The sequence below is a fragment of the Candoia aspera genome, chromosome 2 (genome assembly GCF_035149785.1).
Source record: "Candoia aspera isolate rCanAsp1 chromosome 2, rCanAsp1.hap2, whole genome shotgun sequence".
NCBI lineage: Eukaryota > Metazoa > Chordata > Lepidosauria > Squamata > Boidae > Candoia > Candoia aspera.
In genome coordinates this window covers 10507293-10530446 of record NC_086154.1, presented here as the reverse complement: position 1 = coordinate 10530446, position 23154 = coordinate 10507293, and the positions used below count along the sequence as shown (strand labels likewise).

Sequence of the window (23154 nt, the reverse complement as noted above, 5' to 3'; positions counted from 1 at the left end):
CCTGGATCCACAAGGGCAAAGTCTCTGTGAACAAGGAGTCCCATGAAATCTTCCTGCCAGCAGTGCTGAAGGGAGGGCATCAAAGCGGGCTCTGGAAAAGGTCCATCTCTATTTGCTTAGGTTTAGATTGTATAAGTACCCTGCAGTAGAATAAGTTGTTTGGAGTAAGATTGGGTGGGGGGGAGGCGGGGGGAGAGATTCGTCTGAAAAATCTTTCAGCCAACACAGCCTCAAATAAAAAGGTTTCTGTGAGCAGTACAATTCCCCTGTGTGTTAGGAAAAAAAAATAGCATTGCTATTCCCATTCCTTTCTGGGAGTGAGTCTTCCTGCACATGCACACTTTTTTTTTTGTAATAATGTTTACAAAGTTAAAGCATCAAAATGCACATATACACAGGCACAGCAACTAGCTTAAAAATAAAAGTTCCTTTCTTGCATGTTCCCAAGATTTCCTCCCTCATATCTGCTCTAGGAGCTGTTACAGGAGGGTTTCAGTAGTATAGCGGCTGTAATGGTTGCCTGACATGCAGAGTAGCTGATTCAAAACAGGCAGCAATTGTTTGGGTTTCTTTTAATTACTATTTTTCTAGCCTGGAGCTACCTACTGACTGCTGTTCTTTTCACCAGTTCATTGATGCACTATTCCATCATTTTGGGAGAGAAGGATTTCATCCCGGTTGCCAAAGAGCCCAAATGAGAACGTGGTTCTTTCAACTTATTTTTGTGCTATTTCCTTGTTCATTGCCCAGAGCTCCACTGGAAGATGAGCAGCCATATAAATGTATTGAATGAATGAATGAATGAATGAATGAATGAATGAATGAATGAATGAATGAATTTACCTGGGACTGAGCTAAGCCTCTCTCTTTCTCTCATCAATGGTGCATTGATGAACCAATTAAAAAAAAACTCCACTGGAAAAATAGGTAGCTATTTTTTTAATGTACGTTGCTTGTGTGGTGCATAGAAAAGGGCAGAGCTTTGATCATGTAGTCAGGGCTGCCATCTTGACTCTTTTGACACACACGCACACAAACACTGTGGACACTCCTGCCTAGAAGGAAGTTAAATGCAACAAACGAATTGGACAGCACACTTTGAGCTGATCCAAGCTGGAAAATACTATTTTTCACGTGAAGCAGGAAAACACAGACAGAAAATGTGTTTGTGATGGGCTGAGGCGACATAGAGGATGATATTGTTCATTTGTGTCACCCAGGCCGGGTGGATCGGCCTTTAGTGGCCTAAAAGACAAAAATTCTAGTCATTTCTTTACAGTAGGAACTAAGATGAACAGAAATGAGTAGGATTTACTTATCCTTTTCTTCCTGAATCAAGAAGAGGAGACAAAAGGGGTTTATGCAAAGGCAGGAAGTCAGCTGGTGCCAGAAAAAAATTCTTACCCTCTTTGCAACAATTCTGAGAGTATTAGGGGTTCTCCAGACAGCGAAAAGGAATCTATTGGTATGTTAATGATGTCTTAGGTTCAGCCTCAATATTTATCAATGAACCTTTTATCCCAGAATGGAGTTCCTCCCAAGCTGTTGGTCACCCCGAAACCTTATTACTCCAAAGTGGCGTGCATGCCCATAACTATATCTTTTAATTGATTACATCAGGAAATTCCAAATCCAAGCCCAAATTGTAGGGAGAGTAATGCAGAAAATCAGAAAATTGCTAGAGGACCTGCTCCTGAACTTTAGTTGGCAGAACCTATATGCACACAGTATCTGCTCAGAGATGGTCACTGCATCTGGGCCTTGCATTTTTCCAAGTAGGCTTCAGTAATGTTGACACTCCTCTAGACTAAGCAGCGGAACACTCTCTTATTTGCGATAGCAAAATTATTTATATGCGGAGCAAGCGGCTTATTCTGTTTCCTCGTGCGTCACTACTTAGGGTGACAAAGCGTTGATAGAGACTTGGCCAAGGCTCCACAGCGGTCGCAATCCAACACTCAAGCTGCTAGACCACAAGGCTTTCAGGAAGTACAGTGCCAGATGACTTTAGGTGAGTCAATCTTCTATTTCGGCAACTCACCTAATGGTGTGAAGAAGTTGGTGTAAGTGGGGAGGGGAGAGGCTTCTTGAGCAAGGGAGAACGTGCTTGGTGTGGGACACCAAAAAGCATGTGATTTATTTATTTATGAAATGCGTTTATATAGCTGCATTTAAAGGAACTGAGGTGCAAGCGATTCAAAGTAAGCCAAAGAGTGTTTTCTTTTTGCCACCAAGCAAATAGAATTCACAAAATTTGCCATCACAAATTGATGGCTGCTGTCTCTGATGGCTTTAAAGGAAGGATTAGATATGAAAAACGAGACTGAGGCCCATCAGTGAGACTATAGGTGACTCCCAAACACAGAGGCAGTGTAATGGTATGCGGGAACAACCTTGGGAGACAGGAGGGAGAGCGCAGCCTAGGCAATGGTCAGATAAGAGGCAGCTGAGCCCGCAGAAGCAATGGGGGTGTGGTGAACGTTTCAGAAGGGACCCTCCTTAGTTTCTTGGACTTTAAGGCAATGGGGGAGAGATGTACTTTACTATCTCTAACTTAATTGTAAGGTTACATTAACAGAATCTTGCAAGTACATCTCTCCCCTCTCGCCCTTTACAGTCCAAGAAACTAGGGAGGGTCCCTTCTGAGATGTTCGCCACGCCCCCATTGCTTCTGTGGGCTCAGCTGCCTCTTATCTGACCATTGCCTAGGCTGCGCTCTCCCTCCTGTCTCCCAAGGTCGTTCCCGCATACCATTACAGGCAGCATCTCCAGAATGCCCTGAGGCAATTTCATACCATATGCCCTGCCTCCAGATGGACTTTGGATTTGCATTCACACCACACGTTTCACTTAGATGCTGAATTAACCCTTTTTCAGAGTTTGCATAATGCCCTGAAATCAGCTATTCAAATGGGCTGGCCTTGAGACCTAGCCAGAAACCTAAACAAGGTTAAGCATAGCACGTTATATCAATGCATCTGCTAGGTCAACACTTAAAACGTGTTAAGCGAATCCAGCCTCGGCCTGATCTAGTGTGAAACACCCATGTGTTTGCTTGTTTAATGTAAGATATAAGGATTCAACCTTTACTTCTCAAGCTACTCATCTAGTCTCGGCATGCATAGGTAAAGGTAAAGGTTTCCCTTGACATTAAGTCCAGTCGTGTCTGACTCTAGGGGGCGGTGCTCATCTCTGTGTCAAAGCCGAAGAGTCGGCATTTGTCCATAGACACTTCCGTGGTCATGTGGCCGGCATGACTAAACGGAGCACCGTTACCTGCCCGCCGAAGCGGTACCTATTAATCTACTCACATTTGCATGTTTTCGAACTGCTAGGTTGGCAGGAGCTGGGACTAGCAACGGGAGCTCACCCCGTCATGCAGATTCGAATTGCCGACCTTCCAATCTGCAAGCTCAGCAGCTCAGGGGTTTAACCCGCAGCGCCACTGCGTCCCTCTTGGCATGCATAAAAGGTAAAGGTAAAGGTTTCCCTTGACGTAAAGTCCAATCGTGTCCGACTCTAGGGGGCGGTGCTCATCTCCGTTTCAAAGCCTTGGAGCCGGCGTTGTCCATAGGACACTTCGGGTCATGTGGCCAGCATGACTCACGGAACGCCGTTACCTTCCCGCCGAAGCGGTACCAATTAATCATAGTGGTAACCAAATGAAGGAGATAAGATCTCATTCCCACTCTCCTTCTATCTCACATGCATATTCACATGCACATGGAGAGTCCATCATATCTATCCTTCCCCACTTCTGTAGAACAGCAGGAGCAACCTGTGACATGGCAAGTACAGAGGAACTACAGCTACCACCATCCTCCCTGGTCACACTGCCTGGGGCTGCTGGGAGTTGTAGTTCAGCAACACTTGGAAGACAGCAGAAGTTGGATTCTCTACTTCTGTTGCACAAGCATATTGTCCAAGGTGTGTCCTGTTACCATGGGTGTCACGTGGATCTCGTATCCGTCCACAGAAATCTCAGGGTGGCTCCACTCCAGGCGGAAAGACGTTTCATCTCGATTTGAGACACGGACGCCAATGGATGGAATCTCTGTTCCGGCCAAGAAAAAAGATGGGGGCGGTTGTGAATAAGAGCAGAAACCAATATCGCTTTCTTTCTTTCTTTTTTATAGTCATCTTCCCCAGAGCTTTGCCAGATAATGCTCCCTTGAAAAAACATCTTGCTGCCTGAGAGGAGATAATCAATGAGCCCCACCGCCAATCAAGGTGCACACTTCTGTATTCCATGCTAGTTAAATATTTGTGCAAGAAAATCCACAATCCCTTTTTCCTCTCTCTGGTAGTAAAAAAAATACCTTGTTGTCTATTCATTCGGGACACCAGTGTTTCTCAACTTTTAAGATGTGTGGACTTCAACTCCCAGAGTTCCCCAGCCAGCACGTGTGAGCCAATTAGAAACACACATATCAAGGGAATTTAACAGCTGAAGCAAGTTGGCATAAGTTGGTGCCGTTTTCAAAGATGCTTAAAACCCAAGGCCTGGAGAAAGAGTGATGTTTTCAGTGCTCTTTTAAAGGCTGGTACAGTAAGGTTTGGCCCAGGACACTTGGCTGCAAATGTGCTTTTCTGTATCATACAAGCTGGGCTGGATTATTTTGTCACCTAAGGCACAATAAGCTATCCAGAGTGTCCCCACAGCAATCAAAATATATTCATAATGAACTAAATCATGAATGCAAGATCCCATGTTGGGCAATATTTTCATTAGGTCCACCCCAAATGCCCTAAGAGATGTGGGCAAACTTTGAACATCTCCACAGTATCATCTTGCCATTCAAAGAGTTTTGGAGAATCTGAAGGCTCACACTGAACTTTGAGGGTGCTTTAGTTGTCCAACTGTGGAGATAGATAGACAGACAGACAGACAATTTTTTTTTCTGGGCCTCCTATTGCAATTTTTGCTCCTAAAAGTCCCTAAGCCAGTGTTTCTCAACCTTGGGAACTTTAAGATGGGTGGACTTCAACTCCCAGAATTCCTCAGCCAGTAAGGCCATTGCTAAGAATTCTGGGAGTTGAAGTCCACCCATCTTAAAGCTGCTAAGGTTGAGGAGCGCTGCTCTAGATGGTGGCAAAGCAAACTCCACTGGTGAGTCTGCTCCTACAGCCGTGTTTCTCAACCTTGGGAACTTTAAGATGTGTGGACTTCAACTCCCAGAATTACCCAGCCAGCATTTCCCACACTGCCCTAACCACTTGCTGTCCTTTCATGAGGCTTAACAACGGCTGCTTAGGGCAGCTGCTTTACTCTGCTGAAGAGAGAAGCCGACGCAGACAAGGCACGCATGAGGCTAGACCACAATGATTTCAGGAAATATCTCCTCCCATCCTTGGCGCCTACCTATCGAACAGTCTTCCCCCGAATAGCCGTTGTGGCAGAGGCATGCTCCGTTCTGACACTCTCCGTGGCCACTGCAGTCCGCCGGGCATGCCAGCTGGCCGCAGTCGGGTCCGGTGTAGTCCGGGTGGCAGGTACACACCCCTCCCTGCAGACAGTGGCCTCGCTGGTTGCAATCGTTGGGGCAAGTCTTGGTGCCGCAGGCCGGCCCTGTGAAGCCCGGCTCACACACGCAGCGTCCGTCACGGCATTCTCCACGCCTGTTGCAGTTGCTCGGGCAAGCCCGGGTTGCACAGTCAACCCCGGAGTAACCGGGGTTGCACACGCACCGTCCCGAGACGCACTGGCCGTGTCCGTGGCAGTTCTGGGGACAAACTGGGTCGGAGCAGGACGGACCCACGTATCCTGGGAAGCAGGCGCAGCGCCCGTCCACGCAGCGCCCTTGGTCGTTGCAGTCGTCGGGGCAAGAAGGGCGTTCTTCGCAGCTGACCCCCGAGTAGCCGGGCTGGCATTGGCAGTGCCCGTCGACGCATCTGCCACGATCCGGGCCACCGCAGCCTCCGGAGCAGACCGGCTCGGCACAGGTGGGGCCGCCCCAACCCGACTCGCATTCGCACAGGCAGCGAGAGAGGTCGAAGGAGCCGTGGTGTGAACATAACGTGCGAATGTCTGTTTGGCCTAGGGGAGGGAGAGAGAGAGCGAGAGACACAGGGAGGTGGGGGAGGGGGGTGTTTAAAAATGCACCTGTAAATCGCTTTATTACTGCATTTATAGCCTAAGGAAGGAAGTGCCTGAGGATCAGTTGCTTGTTTTATCCTCACAAGAATGACTGAATGGGAATGGAATTCAGGTCTTCCTAAGATGGGTTTTCACAAAGATTATTTTAAGTTTTGAAAAGGGGAAAGAAAGAAAGAAAGGGAGGGAGGGAGGGAGGGAGGGAGGGAGGTTCTAGCCTCCTTTTTATTTGCAATATTATGTTTGAACCCTACTTTGGTCCAACAGGCATTCCTAGAAAATAAAAAAGAGCTTGGGGAAAGAAGACAATTTTATTTATTTATTTATTTATTTATTTATTTATTCATTCATTCATTCATTCATTCATTCATTCATTCATTCACTCACTCACTCATGCATTCATTTAAATGAAGTCTTTGGAGGTTTGCAATAAATATAAACAAACAAGTAAATAAATAAATTGCGATAGTAAAGAGCATCCTAAGGGGCTAAAGACCATGGTTAGAAGCAATGTCACCAGCTTTCTGTCTGGTGTTTTGCATTTTGTGACCGGCCAGGTCCACAACGGTAGCAATTTTATGGCCAGGCCAGGCCAGGCCCTCCAGTTGCCCAGTGACACGCTCCCAAATTGGAACATGGCTCCTGGATTAAGAATTCAAGGAATTCCTGTGAATTCAGGAAAACTTCCATGAACTATGGGGAAAGGGAATGAGGGTGGGGGAAGAAAGAGGAAAACAATTTCAGCAGCTTCCTCTAACTTGCTTGTATCTCCACATACTCACTGCCCTGAAAAATGTGTTTATTTATTTGATTTCTATAGCCGCACATCTCAATGAATGACTCCGGGCGGCTTACAACAATAAAACTATAAAACAATTTTTAAAATGGACTCAAAATATTTCAAATAAAGGAAATATCAGTCAGAAGGCTTTCTCTCTCAACAGAGGCTTCACAGAGGAATACCCCCTATCAGAAGAGGATAGTCCTATTTTTGAAGACCAACTCTCAGGAGTGTCTGCAGAGAAAAGGTTAAAAAAGTCAATATGGCAGCCACAACTATACAATTAAAGCCCCACCCCTTTTCCATGCATCACAACACATAAGAAACAGCAGGGCTTCTATCACAGGATGGACATTTTGACCCCCTTTCTGTGGATACCCCCGCCAGCTCTGCCATCTTAAAGGTAAAGAACCTGCAATGGTCTGTGGGAATGACCTTGGGAGACAGGAGGAAGAGCTGCAGATTAAGGCAACAGTCAGATAAGGGGCAGCTGAGTCCTCAGCAGGAATGGGGGCGTGGCAAACATCTCAGAAGGGACCCTCCCTAGTTTCTTGGGCTGTAAAGGTGGATGGGGAGAGTTGCACTTTCAGACTTGCAAGATTCTGTTAATGTAACCTTACGGTAAAGTTAAAGCTAGTAATTCTGGGTGTGCTTCTTGTCTGGACTACCTTGCAAGGCTGACAACAGCAGCTGAAGAAACAGCAACCCAATGTCTGGATTGAGCAGAACAGCAGCTGAAGCCAATACAGGCATATCCTTTAAGTCTCCAAAACAATGTTTTTCCCCTTCACAATGAGAGCTACTTCCATTTAACTTATAATCCTTATTGTTCAACAGACACATGCAATTAACACATGCAATTTTTATGTAAACCCATATGCTTTGCTCTCATCCTTTTTGAGACTGCAATTTCTCTTTTTGAGTGATGCATAGAAGACTGGCTTCTTCATCATGTATGGGGAAACAGATGGCAGGAGAAGGCGGGGGGTGGTTTTTATTTTTTAATAAATGCTTTATGGGATAATAATTATGTAATTTGCCAGGTCCCATTTCAGCCTTCTCCATGGACAGCTGCAATCCAATTAAAGGGAAAGCACAGGACATGTTTCCAAAGCCTCCAACATCACTTCCAGTTTGGCTCTGGGATTGTATGGCATGGCATAGTGTGGCAGGGTAGAATTCATCGCTGCCCCCTTCCTCTTCCCTTACCTTCGCTGGCTTGGGTACTGGTGGGTGCAGCAGGGCAACAGCCTCCCCCAGCTTGGCAAGTCTCCTGCAGGACCCGGACTTCATTCTCAAGGGCCTGCAACCTTCTCCAGAGCTCCTGGGTATCTTCAGTGCCAGGTGGACACCCACAGGACTGCTGTGGGAGGTTGATGCGATGGGTGAAAACCACATGCTCTTGATCAGATCCTTCCAGGGTGTGCTTGTACAGGCCCCCTCCCTGAGAAGAGCCAGGAGGGCCTAAGGCCTCTTGGGGAGGTGGGGAGGCACCCTCATTTTCTGTGTCCTCTCCTGCCACCTTAATTGTGTAGACATGGGAGAAGATGGTTGCATTGGAAGGGATGAGAGGATGGGGAAGACGTGCCTCCCATGAAGACCCCAGCCAGAAGAGGAGCAGAAGGAAAGACACTGCCGTTGAGGGCCTCCCCATGATCGAGGTCTGTAAGGCAGGGAACAAAAAGGAAGAGAAATAAATCAGTGCTGAACAAAGGAATAAAAGAAGACAGAGTTACTGAAGAAATAATCAGCATCATCAAGGAGCCAAGCACTTTTCTTAGCAAGGAAGCCAAACGGGTTCAGTGTTTTTCAAACTTGGCAACTTTAAGACGTGTGGATTTGAAATCCCAGAATTCCCCATCTGGTTTAGACAGATGGTTGATGGAGATAACTCAAGCAATGGGCCCTGATTTCAAGTTTAGGCAAATGGATGAATTGGAGGTAGGAGGATCCCAAAGCCCCGGTCATTATTCTTCAAGAGATCCACACAGTCGACCAACGGAGGCATTTATTTTTATACACAAGTAGCCCAGTTTGGAAATATGACGGAACAAGCAGAACTTCTGTCTCTCTCTTTGTGAACTCTCTGATAAGAAGTAAGCTAATTTTTTAAAAACTGAAGTTAGAAGTACATTAGTTCTCATAGCTTCAATGCTGGAGGTTCAAGAGAAATGAAACCCCAAATCATCATCAATCATCATCATCAGAATACAAACTGATAAAGTCTTGGTGCATAACACCCCAGATTTAACTGTGGTTGAAAAGAAGAAAGTGTGGCTAATTCATGTGGCAATACCAGGGGATAGTCGAATCGAAGACAAAGAATGGGAGAAGATCAGAGTATCAAGATCTGAAAACTGAACTTGAAAGATTGTGGCATAAACTGGCCGTGGTGGTCCCAGAGGTTATCGGCACATTTCAAAAACCTTGGACGGCCCTTAGAAAACCTGCGCATTGACAAAATTTCCACCTGTCAATTACAAAAGGCCTCGCTGCTTGGATCCGCTATGTCGATACATTAAGACCTCCGAGGTTCTTGGGAAGAATTGGATGCAAATGAAGGCCAACATCAGCTAAAGAATTGGCAGCTGTGATTTCACATTGTTGTGAATAATAACTATTTATTTATTTACTTACTTACTTACTTACTTACTTACTTACTTACCAAATTTATCACCGCCCATCTCCCAAAAGGGACTCTGGGTGGTTTACAATAAAACATAAATAAAAATATAAAACTGTAAAGCACTATAATACATAATACAATAGATATAATAAAAACCCCGATGGCTGGAAGCTCTGTGTGATTTGCAAGCAGAGCAGGGTCCTTCTAAGAAACTAACCATCCCCAGGAATGGCTACTCCCTCTCCTGCCCCAGGCATAATGACAGAACCAGGTCTTCAGCTGTTTCCTAAAGTCCGGGAGGGAGGGAGCCAATCTCACTTCCGGGGGAAGGATATTCCAAAGGGCAGGGGCTATTGCAGAGAATAATATAATAATAATAGGCAAATCAATTTACTGGGGACAAATACCAGAAGGGACCACCTGTGATAAATAAAGATAATTGGAATAGATGTAGTTTAGGCGCAAATTCATGTCTGGTACTAGGTGTTAAACTGTCTTGTACATATAGCCTTGCCCTTCCTCTTTCACACTTTCACAGAGATTGAAGAAACCCAATAAAAGAGGTTGCTGGCCTAGTTTTCAGGCCTGCTTTTGCAATGCCTCACCACCAGCTACCGAGGGAATTAGGAAGTACGATGTGGATATCACCCGTGGCATTGATGTGGACAGCAGGAATGCAAGCAGACGCCTGACACAGATCCCGCAGCACTTTGCCAAAGCTGGAAGGTCAGGAAACAGAGACAGTGATGAAAATACACCCTGCAGGATGTTCTGAAAGGCAGCTGGAGACCTGCCCTGAAAGAGTCAGATACGAAGCAGGAAGCTGGCAGCAGGGAAGAGGAAACGGGATTAGATTAGACAGAGTAGAGAGTACAAACATATCTTTGAAATATCCTGATGACGGGCTAGAAGCAACAGATTGAATTGCCTCCTGAAGTTCTAGCTTCTTGTTCCTTACAGCACCTTTTCCAGGGCTTAAATCCTCCCTGATAGTAATTTATAAACCTGAGTTTGCATGAATCTCATCTGCCCACGTTACAGAACTAAGCCAGACTCAGTACATCAGCTGAGCTAACCCCATGTTTGAGGAGATCCTTAGAATCACACAACTGGAAAGGGACTTCTAGCTATCTAATTCCACCTGTTATGTGATGCAGGAAATCCAGCAGTACAGCATGCCCAGGCAGCCCGTTGTAATTGTATGTGGGAATGACCTTGGGAGACCCAGCAAAGAGATGCTGCCTAGGGAATGGTCAGATAAGAGGGAGCATAGCCCACAGCTGCATAGTGGGCAGAGCAAGAGGCTCAGGAGGGACCCTCCTTAAGTTATTGGGCTGTAAAGGTGATGGCAGGAGAACTGTACTTCCAGGCTTGCAAGATTCTGTTAATCTGTTATAAGGCTACAACAAAGTAGAACTAGCTCATCCAGTCATGTTTCCGGTCTGGTCTACCTGGGAAGGCTGAATCCCATCTCACTCTCAAATTTTTCTTGCAGTTAAGCAGCTCCTTCAAGTGTTCACCTGCTGTCCTGTGATTGACCTCAACACCTGGAAGAGAGGCTGCTTAGACAAAACGCAATGGGCTATGAGAATTACCTTGAGGACTAACCTAGAGGCAGAGCCACAGTCAGGGCAACAGTCAGATAAGAAAAATCTGAGTCCAAAGGAGGAATGGAATTTGAGAAAGCATCTCAGACTTGACCTTCCCTAGTTCTCTTTAGGATAAAGGCAAGGAGGGGTGAGGCACATTTAGTATTCGTAACTTTGGTGTTCAAGCCTGGTCTGTCTCGAAGGGCTGATGCAAGCCAGATCTTCCTATTTCCTCTAGCAAACGGTGAGATAAGAAACTTTATGTTCTGTCCCCAATTAGATAATTATTTCCCTCTTTTGTCATAACAGGTGCCCAATACCTGCTAGACCAGTGTTTCTCAACCTCGACAACTTCAAGATGTGTGGACTTCAACTCCCAGAATTCCCCAGCCAGCTGAGGAATTCTGGGAGTTGAAGTCCACACATCTTAAAGTTGCCGAGGTTGAGAAACACTGTACTAGACACTTAATCCTCATTAATACGTAAACTTCTCTTGCTGATGCCTAAACTAAGCAACTCCAGGGGTGGCGGGGGACACAGAGGCTTCAGGGCTATCAAACGTGCCCAACGAAAGCCACCCCTTTGTGAGTCAAATTCCGGAGAATGTTGCAGCCTCTAGGGCTCACTGCAGCAGACTGGAGAAGGACCCCTGGTGCCCTAAGTATTTAATGGTGGTGGTCAGGGGGACAATTTAAATAAACATGATTCAGTTTATGGTTGTCCTGGCACCTCCTTTAGTGTCCTCCTGCTTCAGTATCCATCCTGCAAATTCTAAATTAGCTGGCAACTCAAGAATTTCAGAAAACACCTGCATTCTCCTTCTAAGCCTATTAGATCTAATTTTGCTTTCTGGAGGGTCAAAGAAGCAGGCCTTTGAACTGCACTGGCAACTAACTGCTAATGTTTAGTGGTTCTTAAACTGTTTAACCCACTTACATCTTCTCCCAGTCTTGAATAATGTCATTACCCCCCCCCCAAAAAAAACAGACCCTGTTGTTTTATACAAGCATCTCAGCAGCAGCAGTTCCAGACTGGATCCTCAACGGATCCTCAGGTCATCGGTTCCCCCATCAAACTGTTCTTATAGTTTAGACCAGGGTTTCTCAACCAGGGTTCCGTGGCACCCTCAGGTTCTGCGAGAGGTCACTAGGGGTTCCTTGGGAGATCATGATTTATTTAAAAAATTATTTCAAATTCAGGCAACTTCACATTAAAGAGGTAAGTTTCATGCTTTATTTTTAGTTTAAGAACACTGTTAATGCGTATAGACAGGCCTACCCATGAAACGAATAGAATAATTTTGTAACTTCGGGCCTATAGTTGAGCCTGAGTATGCAGGGGTTCCCCGAGGCCCAAAAAATATTTCATGGTTTCCTCCAGGGTCAAAAAGTTGAGAAAGGCTGGTTTAGAAGTTTTTCCTAATGTCCCATCGGAATCTGTATTCCTGTAACTTAAATCCATTATTCTGTGTGTCCTAAATTCTGGCATGATAGGAAACAGGACTTAGCTTTCACATCTTTCAAAGTATTTGAATAGTGCATTGTGTCTTCCTTTCTGGATAGAGCTCTTTTTTCCTTCAGCAATGATATGACAGTAAGGCCTTAAATGGCTGAAGCTACTGGTTAGAAGTGGAGTGTAATGGTATGTGGGAAAGGCCTTGGGAGATGGGACAAAGAGGAGCTGCCAAGGGAACAGTCAGGTAAGAGACGGCACAGCCCACAGCTGGATAGTGGGCAGGGCAAGAGGCTCAGAAGGGACCCTCCCTAGTTTCTCGGGCTGTAAAGGAGACGTGGGCGAATTGTACTTTCAGACTTGCAAGATTGATGTCAGCCTTTCCAGGTAGACCAGACCGGAAACACGACCAGATAAGCTAATTCTACTTTATTGGAAAGCTACATTAACAGAATCTGAAAATAGTAGCATTGCTGCCTGTCGTGCAGTTATTCAAGGAACCAAAAAAAGCCTCACAAAAAGTGTGTCAGTGGCAGCTGTATCCTGAATTGACCTTGCCATATAGATGGAGAACTTCCCTCACCCCACTCCCCATTACACACAAACTATTCAAATCAGTGCACTGCTGGAATCTATGAAACAAACATCTGAGCCCTGGAGCAAAGCCTGTATCAGTGTATCTTTATTCCAGCTGTTGGCTCGAAGCCCTGCAATTTTCTAACCCACTTTTCTGGCCTTCCCTTCATTCCTGTCAGGGGTTGCTCCATTATTTATTGGGAGTAATCAAATGCCTATTATCCTTATGTTATCCTTATGCTGTGGGGATCGTTTCTTACAGAAGGACCGATCTAGGCATCGGGCCTTTCGAATTCTCCCTGGCCTGGGTTTCTTAGCCCTTTTCAAGATGATTCTGTACCTCGGTCAGCCACTCCTTGTCACTTGAAATCAACAGGCATCTTTTTTCAACAGGAAAGGTGTTGGCTGATAAATCCACGCTGCTGATAAATCAAATACATTGTTCTCCACCCCGTGTGCTGGATATGTGCAGGAGTGGCTCTTCTGATTCATCAGCCCAGTATTCCTGCCCCAAGCCAATTCTCCCACCACACTATACATCCAGCCCAAAGAAGATTAAACAGATCTCTGAATTAGTGGAACAGTCCAGACAAAGCCCGTGGCCCAAGGTCTCCGATGGGGATGTGCAAGAAGAAAATCCCATCTTCCACCTGAATTTGCCTCTTATTTTTGTTCTGGAGATGCTGTTTACTTTTATAACTGCATGTTGCAGGGGAATTGGCAGCGTTAAATCTATTTTATTGGTTTTGCCCCTGTGGCTTTCTCAGCCATCTCTCATTTATGTGGTGAAGCTTTGCAGGGCAGTGGGAAAAAAAGTATTTATGGTTAACCGCACAGCCATAACGGCTTTGTTAAACATCCGTGTTGTTTCCAGACGAATGATGTGGTGATGATTAAGATATCAGCAGGGAAGACATGTGTAACACTTTAAGTGCTGGGAAAGTGATTGGGTGTCCCCCAAGGCTTTGCAATGGTGCGAAACTACATTTTTAAAGCACACTGACCTCACTTAAATGTACTGTGTATGTCTTTACCCTAAGGAATAGAAGATAAGATTAAAACCAGAGGCTTACAATATACACTTCGTAAACCTCTGGTTTTAATCTTATCTTTTCCATGGATGCACTGCATGGTGGTAAGAACAGCAGACCTTTGTCATTTAGTTTTTTGAAGAAAGAGCTCTAAAACTGTGCTGCCTTTCCTCCATGTGGGATGCGATCCATCTCTTTGATCCATGAATTGGTGCACTATTGCCCACATAGCTCAGATTGCACCAGGGGTGGGGGAAGAATTCCCAATCTGCTTGTAGAACTCCCAGGTGTTGACAAAATACTGGCAATTGGGTTGTGATGGGAGGCACATCTGGCGTCCATGTGGAATGAAATTAAAAGTGCTCTGGCAAAGACCATGAACAGTTGTGGCTGCTCTGCATTGGTTTATGCCTGTGGTAATTTTCTAACACCTTCCACTTAAAAATAAACAGAACAAACCAACAGACATGGAAAGGATTATGAGGTTCTGCGTCAATGCACAACTTGCTGTCGGGGTTCAAGCATGCCTTCCAGATCCATCAGCACTGATGTCTGCCTTGGGCCTCTGGATCTGAGGCCCAAGAGCTTCCCATTCACATCTTCCCTTGACCACAAGCTTATCTGGCAGCAGCTGGCCCTTGGAAGCTATCTGCCATTTTAAATTTCCCAGAATGCATCAGAGAGGCTCACATAAGGATACACAAAGCATTGTGGGAAAACTCAAGGGTTAAGCTGTTTCAAGAACCCTAAACTCTGGGAATGTGCCCTAGTATCATAGCCTGCATGCATACTGCAAAAATCAGAATTAAGGAAGATTTTGTTCTTTATCTGCATGGGAAATTTTCTATCATCTCTCACTCCCAAATCCATGGCAAAATTCACTTTTAATTCTATCTGATCCTACCTGACGTGGGCATGCCAGTCCACCTCATTGAATATTAGGACAAATAGTATTCTGCTACCATTCCTTTTTTCCCTGCATGTCACTCTAATCCTTTAATCTCTCTGGCCTAGTGCAGATTTCTTCATGTGTAGGAATGTCTGTGATCACTCCTCTTGTGCCCATTTAGACCCTAAATCTTCTGGAAATCAGTCAAGTTTTGAAGCAACTTCAGGGATCCCAGAGTGCTTTTCTTGCTAAGATCCTCTATAATTGAGATGCTGGGCAGCAGTTTTAACCAAATCCGTCTATTCATTTCTTTGCAATCTATCTTTCATCATGTGATGATCTCATTGAATTTCTGCTGATGCAGATTGTTAGCGTCGATCCTGAATGCCTTCGGAGTGGACTAGCCATGAACAATAAACTTATTTCTGATTTTAAGAAAACCACGATTAATGGTATGGGTTAATGCTGTCTGAAGAGTCAGATTTCAGAGCTATTTTCTTATGAGCTGAGAATAGATACAGGTAGTTCGAGATGCACCAAAGGTTGGCAAACTCTTTTTTTTTTCTATGCAGAGAAGTTCCTTCAGGGAGAATTTATTGGGATCACATGGGAAACAAGCATGAATTGGGACCAGTGCCAAAAGGGAATGGGTAAAACCATGTTCTTTCCCTGACATTTCCTTTTCTCTCATTCTGTATCATTTTTCTCTCTCCCAGTTCACAGATACAGTCCTGAATGGACCTTCTGTGTGAGGTTGGAGCAAAAGTCATATTCCCTAGTCCACTTTTATGAAGTTGGATACATCCCACCGTTTTTCACTGGGCTGGTCTCATATTGGTTTCATCATTCAGCAGTAGGGAAGTCCACACCACGCCACTTGTACAACTTCATTTATTCCCCACAATTTGGGGATGGGTTATTTAGCAGCTGACATATAAATGCAATGGTGCTGCTCCCATCCTAACACAACCACCAGGTGGTTGGTGGATGAATGCAGGTTTTTATTGAGACCTGAACACAGTTTTATTGTTTGAAATGGTTGCTTTTAACGCGTTGTGTTTTCCTTTTGTTCACCACCCAGAGTTCCTCTAGGTAGATGGGCAGCTGAATAAATTCGTTTAATCCATCAACCAACCAGCCATCGCATCAAAGACCAGAGAATCTTGTATGAATGAATGAACAAACATTTTATTACAATCCAAGGCCTTCCAGAAAGTCTTGTTCAAAAGGCCCTCGAGGAATGCACCACGCCCTCTCTGTGTAGCGTAGCAAGAGGGTTTTTCAGGGGTGTTTGTCACAGAGAGTAAACACTCCCTCATTTTATTTCTTCCCCTCATAAAAGATTAAGAGAAACTTCAAGGGGATGATTGGCTAATGATTCCCAGCACTGAATTCATTTTGTTATAGGATGTTACGTTCATTAGTTTAACCACTAAGACCCCCAGGAATCTTTTTCTGATCAGTTATTGTTGGCTCAGATACCCATTAACACGCATAGATGTGAAGTTTGGGGGTTTTGCAAGAAGATGCATCACATTTCACTTGCTTGCACCAAATTCTTCTTGCCCTTGTAATTTCATCCAGTTTGGAGAAGTTATTTTGCAGCTGTTTGCAATTTGCTTTTGATTTTACCACTCTAAAGAATTTGGAATCATGACAAACTCAACCATCTTGCTGCCGCTTACCTTAACTCTTTAAAGCAGTTGAAACTGATTCAGGTTTTCAAACAAGTTAAAAAGCATAAGACCCTACTTTGCATATCCCTCCATTGTGAAAACTGGCAATTTACTGGTAGTCCTCACCTAGCAACCACAATTGGGACTGGCAACTTGGTCGCTAAGCAACGTGGTCGCTAAGCTGAAAATCATGTGATCACAACTGGGCTCACCACTTCCCTTCCCCTTTGTTGTTAAGTGAAGCAATGTGGTCGCTAAGCAAAAAATCATGTGACTGTGAGTTACGATTTTACTTCTGCCTTCTGTATTAACTCTGCTTGTCACAAGCTGGTTGCAAAGCACGCAAATGGTGATCACATGACTGCAGGATACTGTGACGGTTGTAAATGTGAGGATTGGTTGCAAAGATATTTTTTTAGCACTGTCATACCTTTGAACAGTCACTGCATGAGGCAGTCGGTAAGTGAGGACTACCTGTATTCCTATTCTCTGCTTCCTGTTCTTCAACCAGTTACCAGCTCAAGAAATCACATATTATTATTCTCTTATCCCATTGCTGATGAGTTGACTCAGGAGTCTTTGGTAAGGAATTTCATCAAAGATGTTTTGAAAGTTCAAGTATATAATATCTATCAGATTCAATTCCCAATATCCCAGGTCATATGTGACTTGGTTTGTATTCCCAAATTGCTACCTGGAACAGCAAGTATTCTTAAGGATCTCTCTCTCTCTCTCTCCCCGCCCCCCCATCCATCCATCCATCCATCCATCGCCCACCGTCTAGTTCAGTCCAGACTATTAACTGGAAGACCTAACTGAAAGCTCTAGTCCTCCCTTAGGCATGGAAGCTGATTTTGGGTAATGTGTGGGTAGAACAGACTGCAGCATGGTATGATGTTTCCTGTCACTGATCTTCAAACACGGTCTTGTAGGTCCAAGGTGCTCCAGTGGATCCTGCACCTAGTCTTTCCCAACCTGGGCAACTTGGAGATGCATGGTATTCAACTCCCAGAATTCCCCAGCCAGCAAGCCATTGCTAAGAATTCTGGGAGTTGAAGTCCACATGTCTCCAAGTTGCCCAAGCTGGGAAACGCTGCAGCAGGAGTTTGGACTAGATGACCTTGGAGGACCCTTCCAACTGCAATTCTGTGAAAATGTTAAATGAGATTCCTGGGCACCAAAGTTGCATCTATCCATCCTTCTGTGAGCCCTTACTGGGGATGGATGGACCTGTTGCATCATGTGCTTCCATCATCTTCCATGAGCTTCCATCATCAACTCTACCTCTAATGGTTGAACTTCTCTCCCCAATCTGCCTATCCAGAGTTAATATTTCCACTAGATGTAGACCTTCCTCTCTAGTAGCTCTCTTGTGACAGGTTTCTAGCAAGTCCTGCTAACTTCAAGGTACATATTTTACTTATTTATTTATTTCCTATCCCGCCTTTATTATTTTTATAAATAACTCAGGGCAACAAACATACTTAATACTGCTTCCTCCTCCTATTTTCCCCACAACAACAACCCTGTGAGTGGGTTGGGCTGAGAGGGAGTGGCTGGCTCAAGGTCACCCAGCAGCTTTCATGCCTAAGGCAGGACTAGAACTCCTGGTTCCTAGCCCGTTGCCTTAACCGCTAGACCAAACTGGCTCTTGAGATCAGAACGGTGGGACTGACTCCAGAAGCACATCTTTAAAAATGTAACTAGAATAAATACAGTAAAACACCCAAGAGAAAAGAAGTCCCAATTCTCTGACCAGAACTGTCTGCAGAGCATGGTCAAAAAAGTCAAGATGGGGGTGGTGATGGTGTGATCAAAGCTGCACCTATTTTTTATGTGCATCAAACACACATCGGCAGTAGCCAGCATGTTGAACTCTTCCAGCAACACTGCCAAGCTCCTCATTTTTGCTTTCGTCTTCCTGCCCCACCACACCCCACTTGGAAGCCAAACAAAATCTCATGTTTGTCCAAGCGAATGTTGCCCTTTGCGCAAAAGTGAGAAATCCCAGATCCAAATTAAACAGCCACCGGTCCTAATCCTGCTCTAAGCAGTCCTTTGACCCAGGAAACAGAGCTCTCTTGATGGAGAGCTTATAAACAGCCAACACTGATGCTCTCCTTCAGATCAAAGCACACTCAGCTTCACTTTGGATTCTACCCAGATGTTTCTCTCTCTCCCCCTCTCCCCCCACCCCCACAATTTCAAGCTAATTTAAGACACCTCTCCCCAAAACACACACAAAAGGAAAGGAAAAAAGGCTTAGCTTTACAGCCTTCTCTCTAGCTCTCTGTTAGCTGTCCACAGCAGGGCCCAGCCTGCTTTCACACATTTATAAATGGGCTCAGTACTATAAAAAAATATAATGGGGGCCTATTTGTTTTCTGTCCCGCCTTTATTATTTTTATAAATAACTCAAGGCGGCTAATATACCTAATACTCCTTCCTCCTCCTATTTTCCCCACAACAACAACCCTGTGAGGTGGGCTGGGCTGAGAGAGAGGGACTGGCGCAAGGTCACCCAGCCAGCTTTCATGCCTAAGGCGGGACTAGAACTCTCATACCATGCCTGATTGGCTCTTGGGTGAGAGAGTGACGGGCCCAAGGTCACCCATCTGGCTTTCAGGCCTAAGGCGGGACTAGAACTCTCATGCCACACCTGATTGGCTCTTGGGTGAGAGAGTGACGGGCCCAAGGTCACCCATCTGGCTTTCAGGCCTAAGGCGGGACTAGAACTCTCATACCACACCTGGTTGGCTCTTGGGTGAGAGAGCGACGGCCCCAAGGTCACCCAACCGGCTTTCATGCCCAAGGTAGGACTAGAACTCTCCGTCTCCCGGTTTCTAGCCCTCTGCCTTAACCACTAGACCATCAGGATTGTGCAACTTCATCTGAGTTGAAAGCCACACATGCAGTATTTTTTCCTCCACTTTTTTCGTTGTTGTTCATTAAAGCAAATGGCCTATGGTAGTTAATGGGGGTCTGTGGGGAAACTCAAAAGGACTAAAATAACTCTCAGATGACATTAGATTTCTTATTTTGAATGAGAAGTAGGAATCTATCTCATCCTTTCAAATAATGAATCAGACTTGGAGTCTGCCCCCCGAAATGATCAGTGGGGCCTAATGCAACTCCTTTAGTTGCCTCTCCCCAGATGAGAGCCCTTGGTACCACAGTTGTTCGCAAGTTATATTCTTGCAGAATCCTGAGGGTCTATGGAGAAACACAGCCAATGTTTGTAGGCAAACCAAATTATACTTTAAAATGCTTGTAAAGCGTCAAGAGAGGCAAGACAGTCATCGGTCAGAGATGCTCCAATGGATCTTGCAAGGGGTTGGACTAGATGACCTCTGAGGTTCCTTCCAATTCTATGATTTTGTGGTTCCACAATCCAGGTTGATTGGGTTGGTCTCTGACATCCCTGATAATCAGTGGGCCTGGGTAATGAGTCAGATTCAAGGACCGAAAGGACCTTCAGAGCAAATGTAGCATCTGCCACGCCATAAAACAGATCCAGCTTTCCTTGGGGTTGAGTGGCCCCAAATGCCAGGAAACGGGGCACCTGCTTTAAAGAACAGGCATAGTTGTCTGGCTAGAATTTTTGAGCAGGAGAAATTTTACACAGCAGCGTTTTCAGGCACTTCTCACTTGTCTGTTCGGAGTGCCACAGAGAGTTCCTCTTGTTTTAAAGGAGGCCTTTAATTTACTCCTTATTTCCTCCACCCCAGGCCAACCCGTGGGCCAATCACTGTCCTAGAAAGTGAAAAAGTAGATGGATCACTGGGATTGTCTCTGATACCACTTTTGTCCTGCCTCAGAGGCTCCTTTCACGTTTTTTCCTGGTGGTTGGGACTTCTGCCCCAAACATGTGTGTCTGTGTTGGTAATTTATGTGTGATGGCAGGAGTGGAAGGTGGGAGCATTCAGGCCCATGAAATTACATATTTTGGGGAAATTCCTCCAGTGTGGTTAACATTTTCCAAAACCACATCTTAAATTGATTACAGGTAGTCCTCGCTTAACAACCACAATTGGGACTGGAATTTTGGTTGCTAAGTGAAGTGGTCATTGAGCAAATCTGACCCAGTTATATGACCTGTTTGGCAGCGGTCATTAAGCGAACCACATGGTCATTATGCACATCATGCGGTTCCCCATTGATTTTGCTTGCCAGGAGCCAACTGAGAAGGTTGAAAATGGCGATCATGTGACCATGGGACACTGCAACAGTCATAAATGTGAACTGGTTGCCAAGTGCCCCAATCATGATCACGTGACTCCAGGGACGCTGCAATGGGCTTAAGTGTGAGGGCCGGTCATAAGTCAGTTTTTTCAGCACCGTTGTAAATCCAAACCATCACTAAACGAATGGTTGTTAAGTGAGGACTACCGGTAGTGTGATTGTGCAAATCATGTGGTTGGATACATAATTCTGACCCCCCTCATTTTATTAGGTTTTAGTTGGGGAAAAGTAAATCTTTCAGACCTCAGTAGCAACCTTATCAAGGCCAAAAGCTTTTACGACGGCCCATGAGATAACTTTTTCATCACGCACGTTGTATTTATATTACAACTTCCATTGTAGTGATGAATTATACTCATTCTGTTCTTTGTAAAGAATGTTGCCATTTTCCAGAATCAAGCATTACCAAAGGAGGATATGATCTGGGCTTTGGCGGAGTTATGGAGAAAAGAGAGAAAAGAGAATGCAGGAAAATCTATCTTTCTCATACATAATGCTAGAACTTGGGATATTATCCCTAATTGGTGGGGATGATATGCCGAACAAACAAAAGAAAAGCATTTACCGACCCAGTGTCAAATTAATGTACGGAATTTGCTCAGTGTACAATAGTCATTGCCATAGATGGCTTTCAACGACATTTAGAGGACAGGAGGAGAAATCTGTGAATGTGGAAGAGTTATGCTGGTAGAGATAAATAGCATTTGGAGGGAAGGACTTCCATCCTAGCCAATTGTAAGCTTTTAGAGCAGGGATAGGCAACGGTGCCCTCCAGATACTTTAGACTCCAACTCTCAGAAACATCAGCCAATGAGAAGAAATTATGGATGCTGTGGTCTGAACCAGTGTTTCTCAACCTTGGCAATTTAGGATGTGTGGACTTCAACTCCCAGAATTCTTAGCAATGGCCATGCTGGCTGGAGAATTCTGGGAGTTGAAGTCCACCCATCTTAAAGTTGTTAAGGTTGAGAAACACTGGTTTAAACCATCTGGAGAGATTACCTATCACCTTTACCAAGTTGTTACTTGGTGACACTGGGGAAAAAGAACGAGGAAGAGTCCATACGGGCAAAGTTAGTTACAAGTTGAATTGCCTAAAGGTTAGATTTCCAAAAGACAAATCATGGAAGACATCCCTTGTATGCTTTACTCATTCTGATTCTGAGTGGGCCAGTCCCTTTCTCTCAGCCCTAGGAAGGAGGCAATGGCAAACCACTTCTAAAAACCTTGCCAAGAAAACTGCTGGGACTTGTCCAGAAGTTTCTGAGAATTGGACACAAGTGAACGGATAATACATATACATATACATATACATATACATATACATATACATATACATATACATATACATATACATATACATATACATATACATATACATATACATATACATATACATATACATATACATATACATCTCCACTTACTTGTCACCCTATTCAGCTCCCACTTAACCAGCTTGCAAATCAGAGTTTTATTATAGTTTCTAAATCGGAGGGCGCTGTGTTAGATATTTCACCTACAGAATTATTTCTTGTCCTGGTGGTGTATACAGGGCTAAGGAAATCTATTCCATATAATAAGAAGTTAACGCTTATGGTTTCACTCCTTGGATACACGTAATAGGCAGACAGAATCTGGCTTTGGGAAAAAACTCGGTCTCATTCCAGAGAAGCCCCCTTTCCCCGCTGCTAACACTGAGGAGAAAGCCTCTTCCCTAGAATCATTTTCATCCTTCAAGGCTGCCCCTTTGCCTTCTGAACAAGTTCCAAGCACAGCAATCTCTACGGAGAAAGGCTCTTTCAGGGCCCCTTCCGTAGAAGGCCAAGAGGCCTGGCTGATGCTCTGCACCTCCGTGCGCAGACAAAAAAGGCTTCTGTCTTACCCCTTCCTCCTCCAACAGAATCTCTCTTTCCTCCCTGTCCTTCTGGCTCATATTCAAAAGGCCAGACCTGAGACAGACTCGCCCCAGCTGGATCCCAGCTGTCTCCAGGGAGGCTGAGAAGACACCCTTGCAGCAGGGTCTTCTAGAACGGGCAGCCGTATCAAATCAAGTCAATTAAATTAAATCAAATTAAAGCAGTCATCCAGCACCGGTTAGATCTGGAATACTGGACCCCCTTTTCAGCCATCCCCAAGTTCAGTGTTTCTCAACCTTGGCTGGCTGGGGAATTCTGGGAGTCGAAGTCCACCCATCT

The 23154-nt window shown here is 44.9% G+C and overlaps 1 protein-coding gene across 1 annotated transcript in view; it reads right to left on the bottom strand.

Annotated features, from left to right (window-relative positions):
* Positions 1–23154, bottom strand: part of LOC134489855 (tenascin-X-like) — a 112592-nt gene that overhangs the window by 76495 nt on the left and 12943 nt on the right. Inside the window, exons 2-4 of the mRNA XM_063292728.1 lie at positions 8085–8538; positions 5363–6037; positions 3942–4054 (exon numbers count right to left, since the gene is read on the bottom strand). Coding sequence (XP_063148798.1) covers positions 3942–4054; positions 5363–6037; positions 8085–8529 — 1233 coding nt within the window. The 5' untranslated portion in view covers positions 8530–8538. The remainder of the gene's footprint in view (positions 1–3941; positions 4055–5362; positions 6038–8084; positions 8539–23154) is intronic.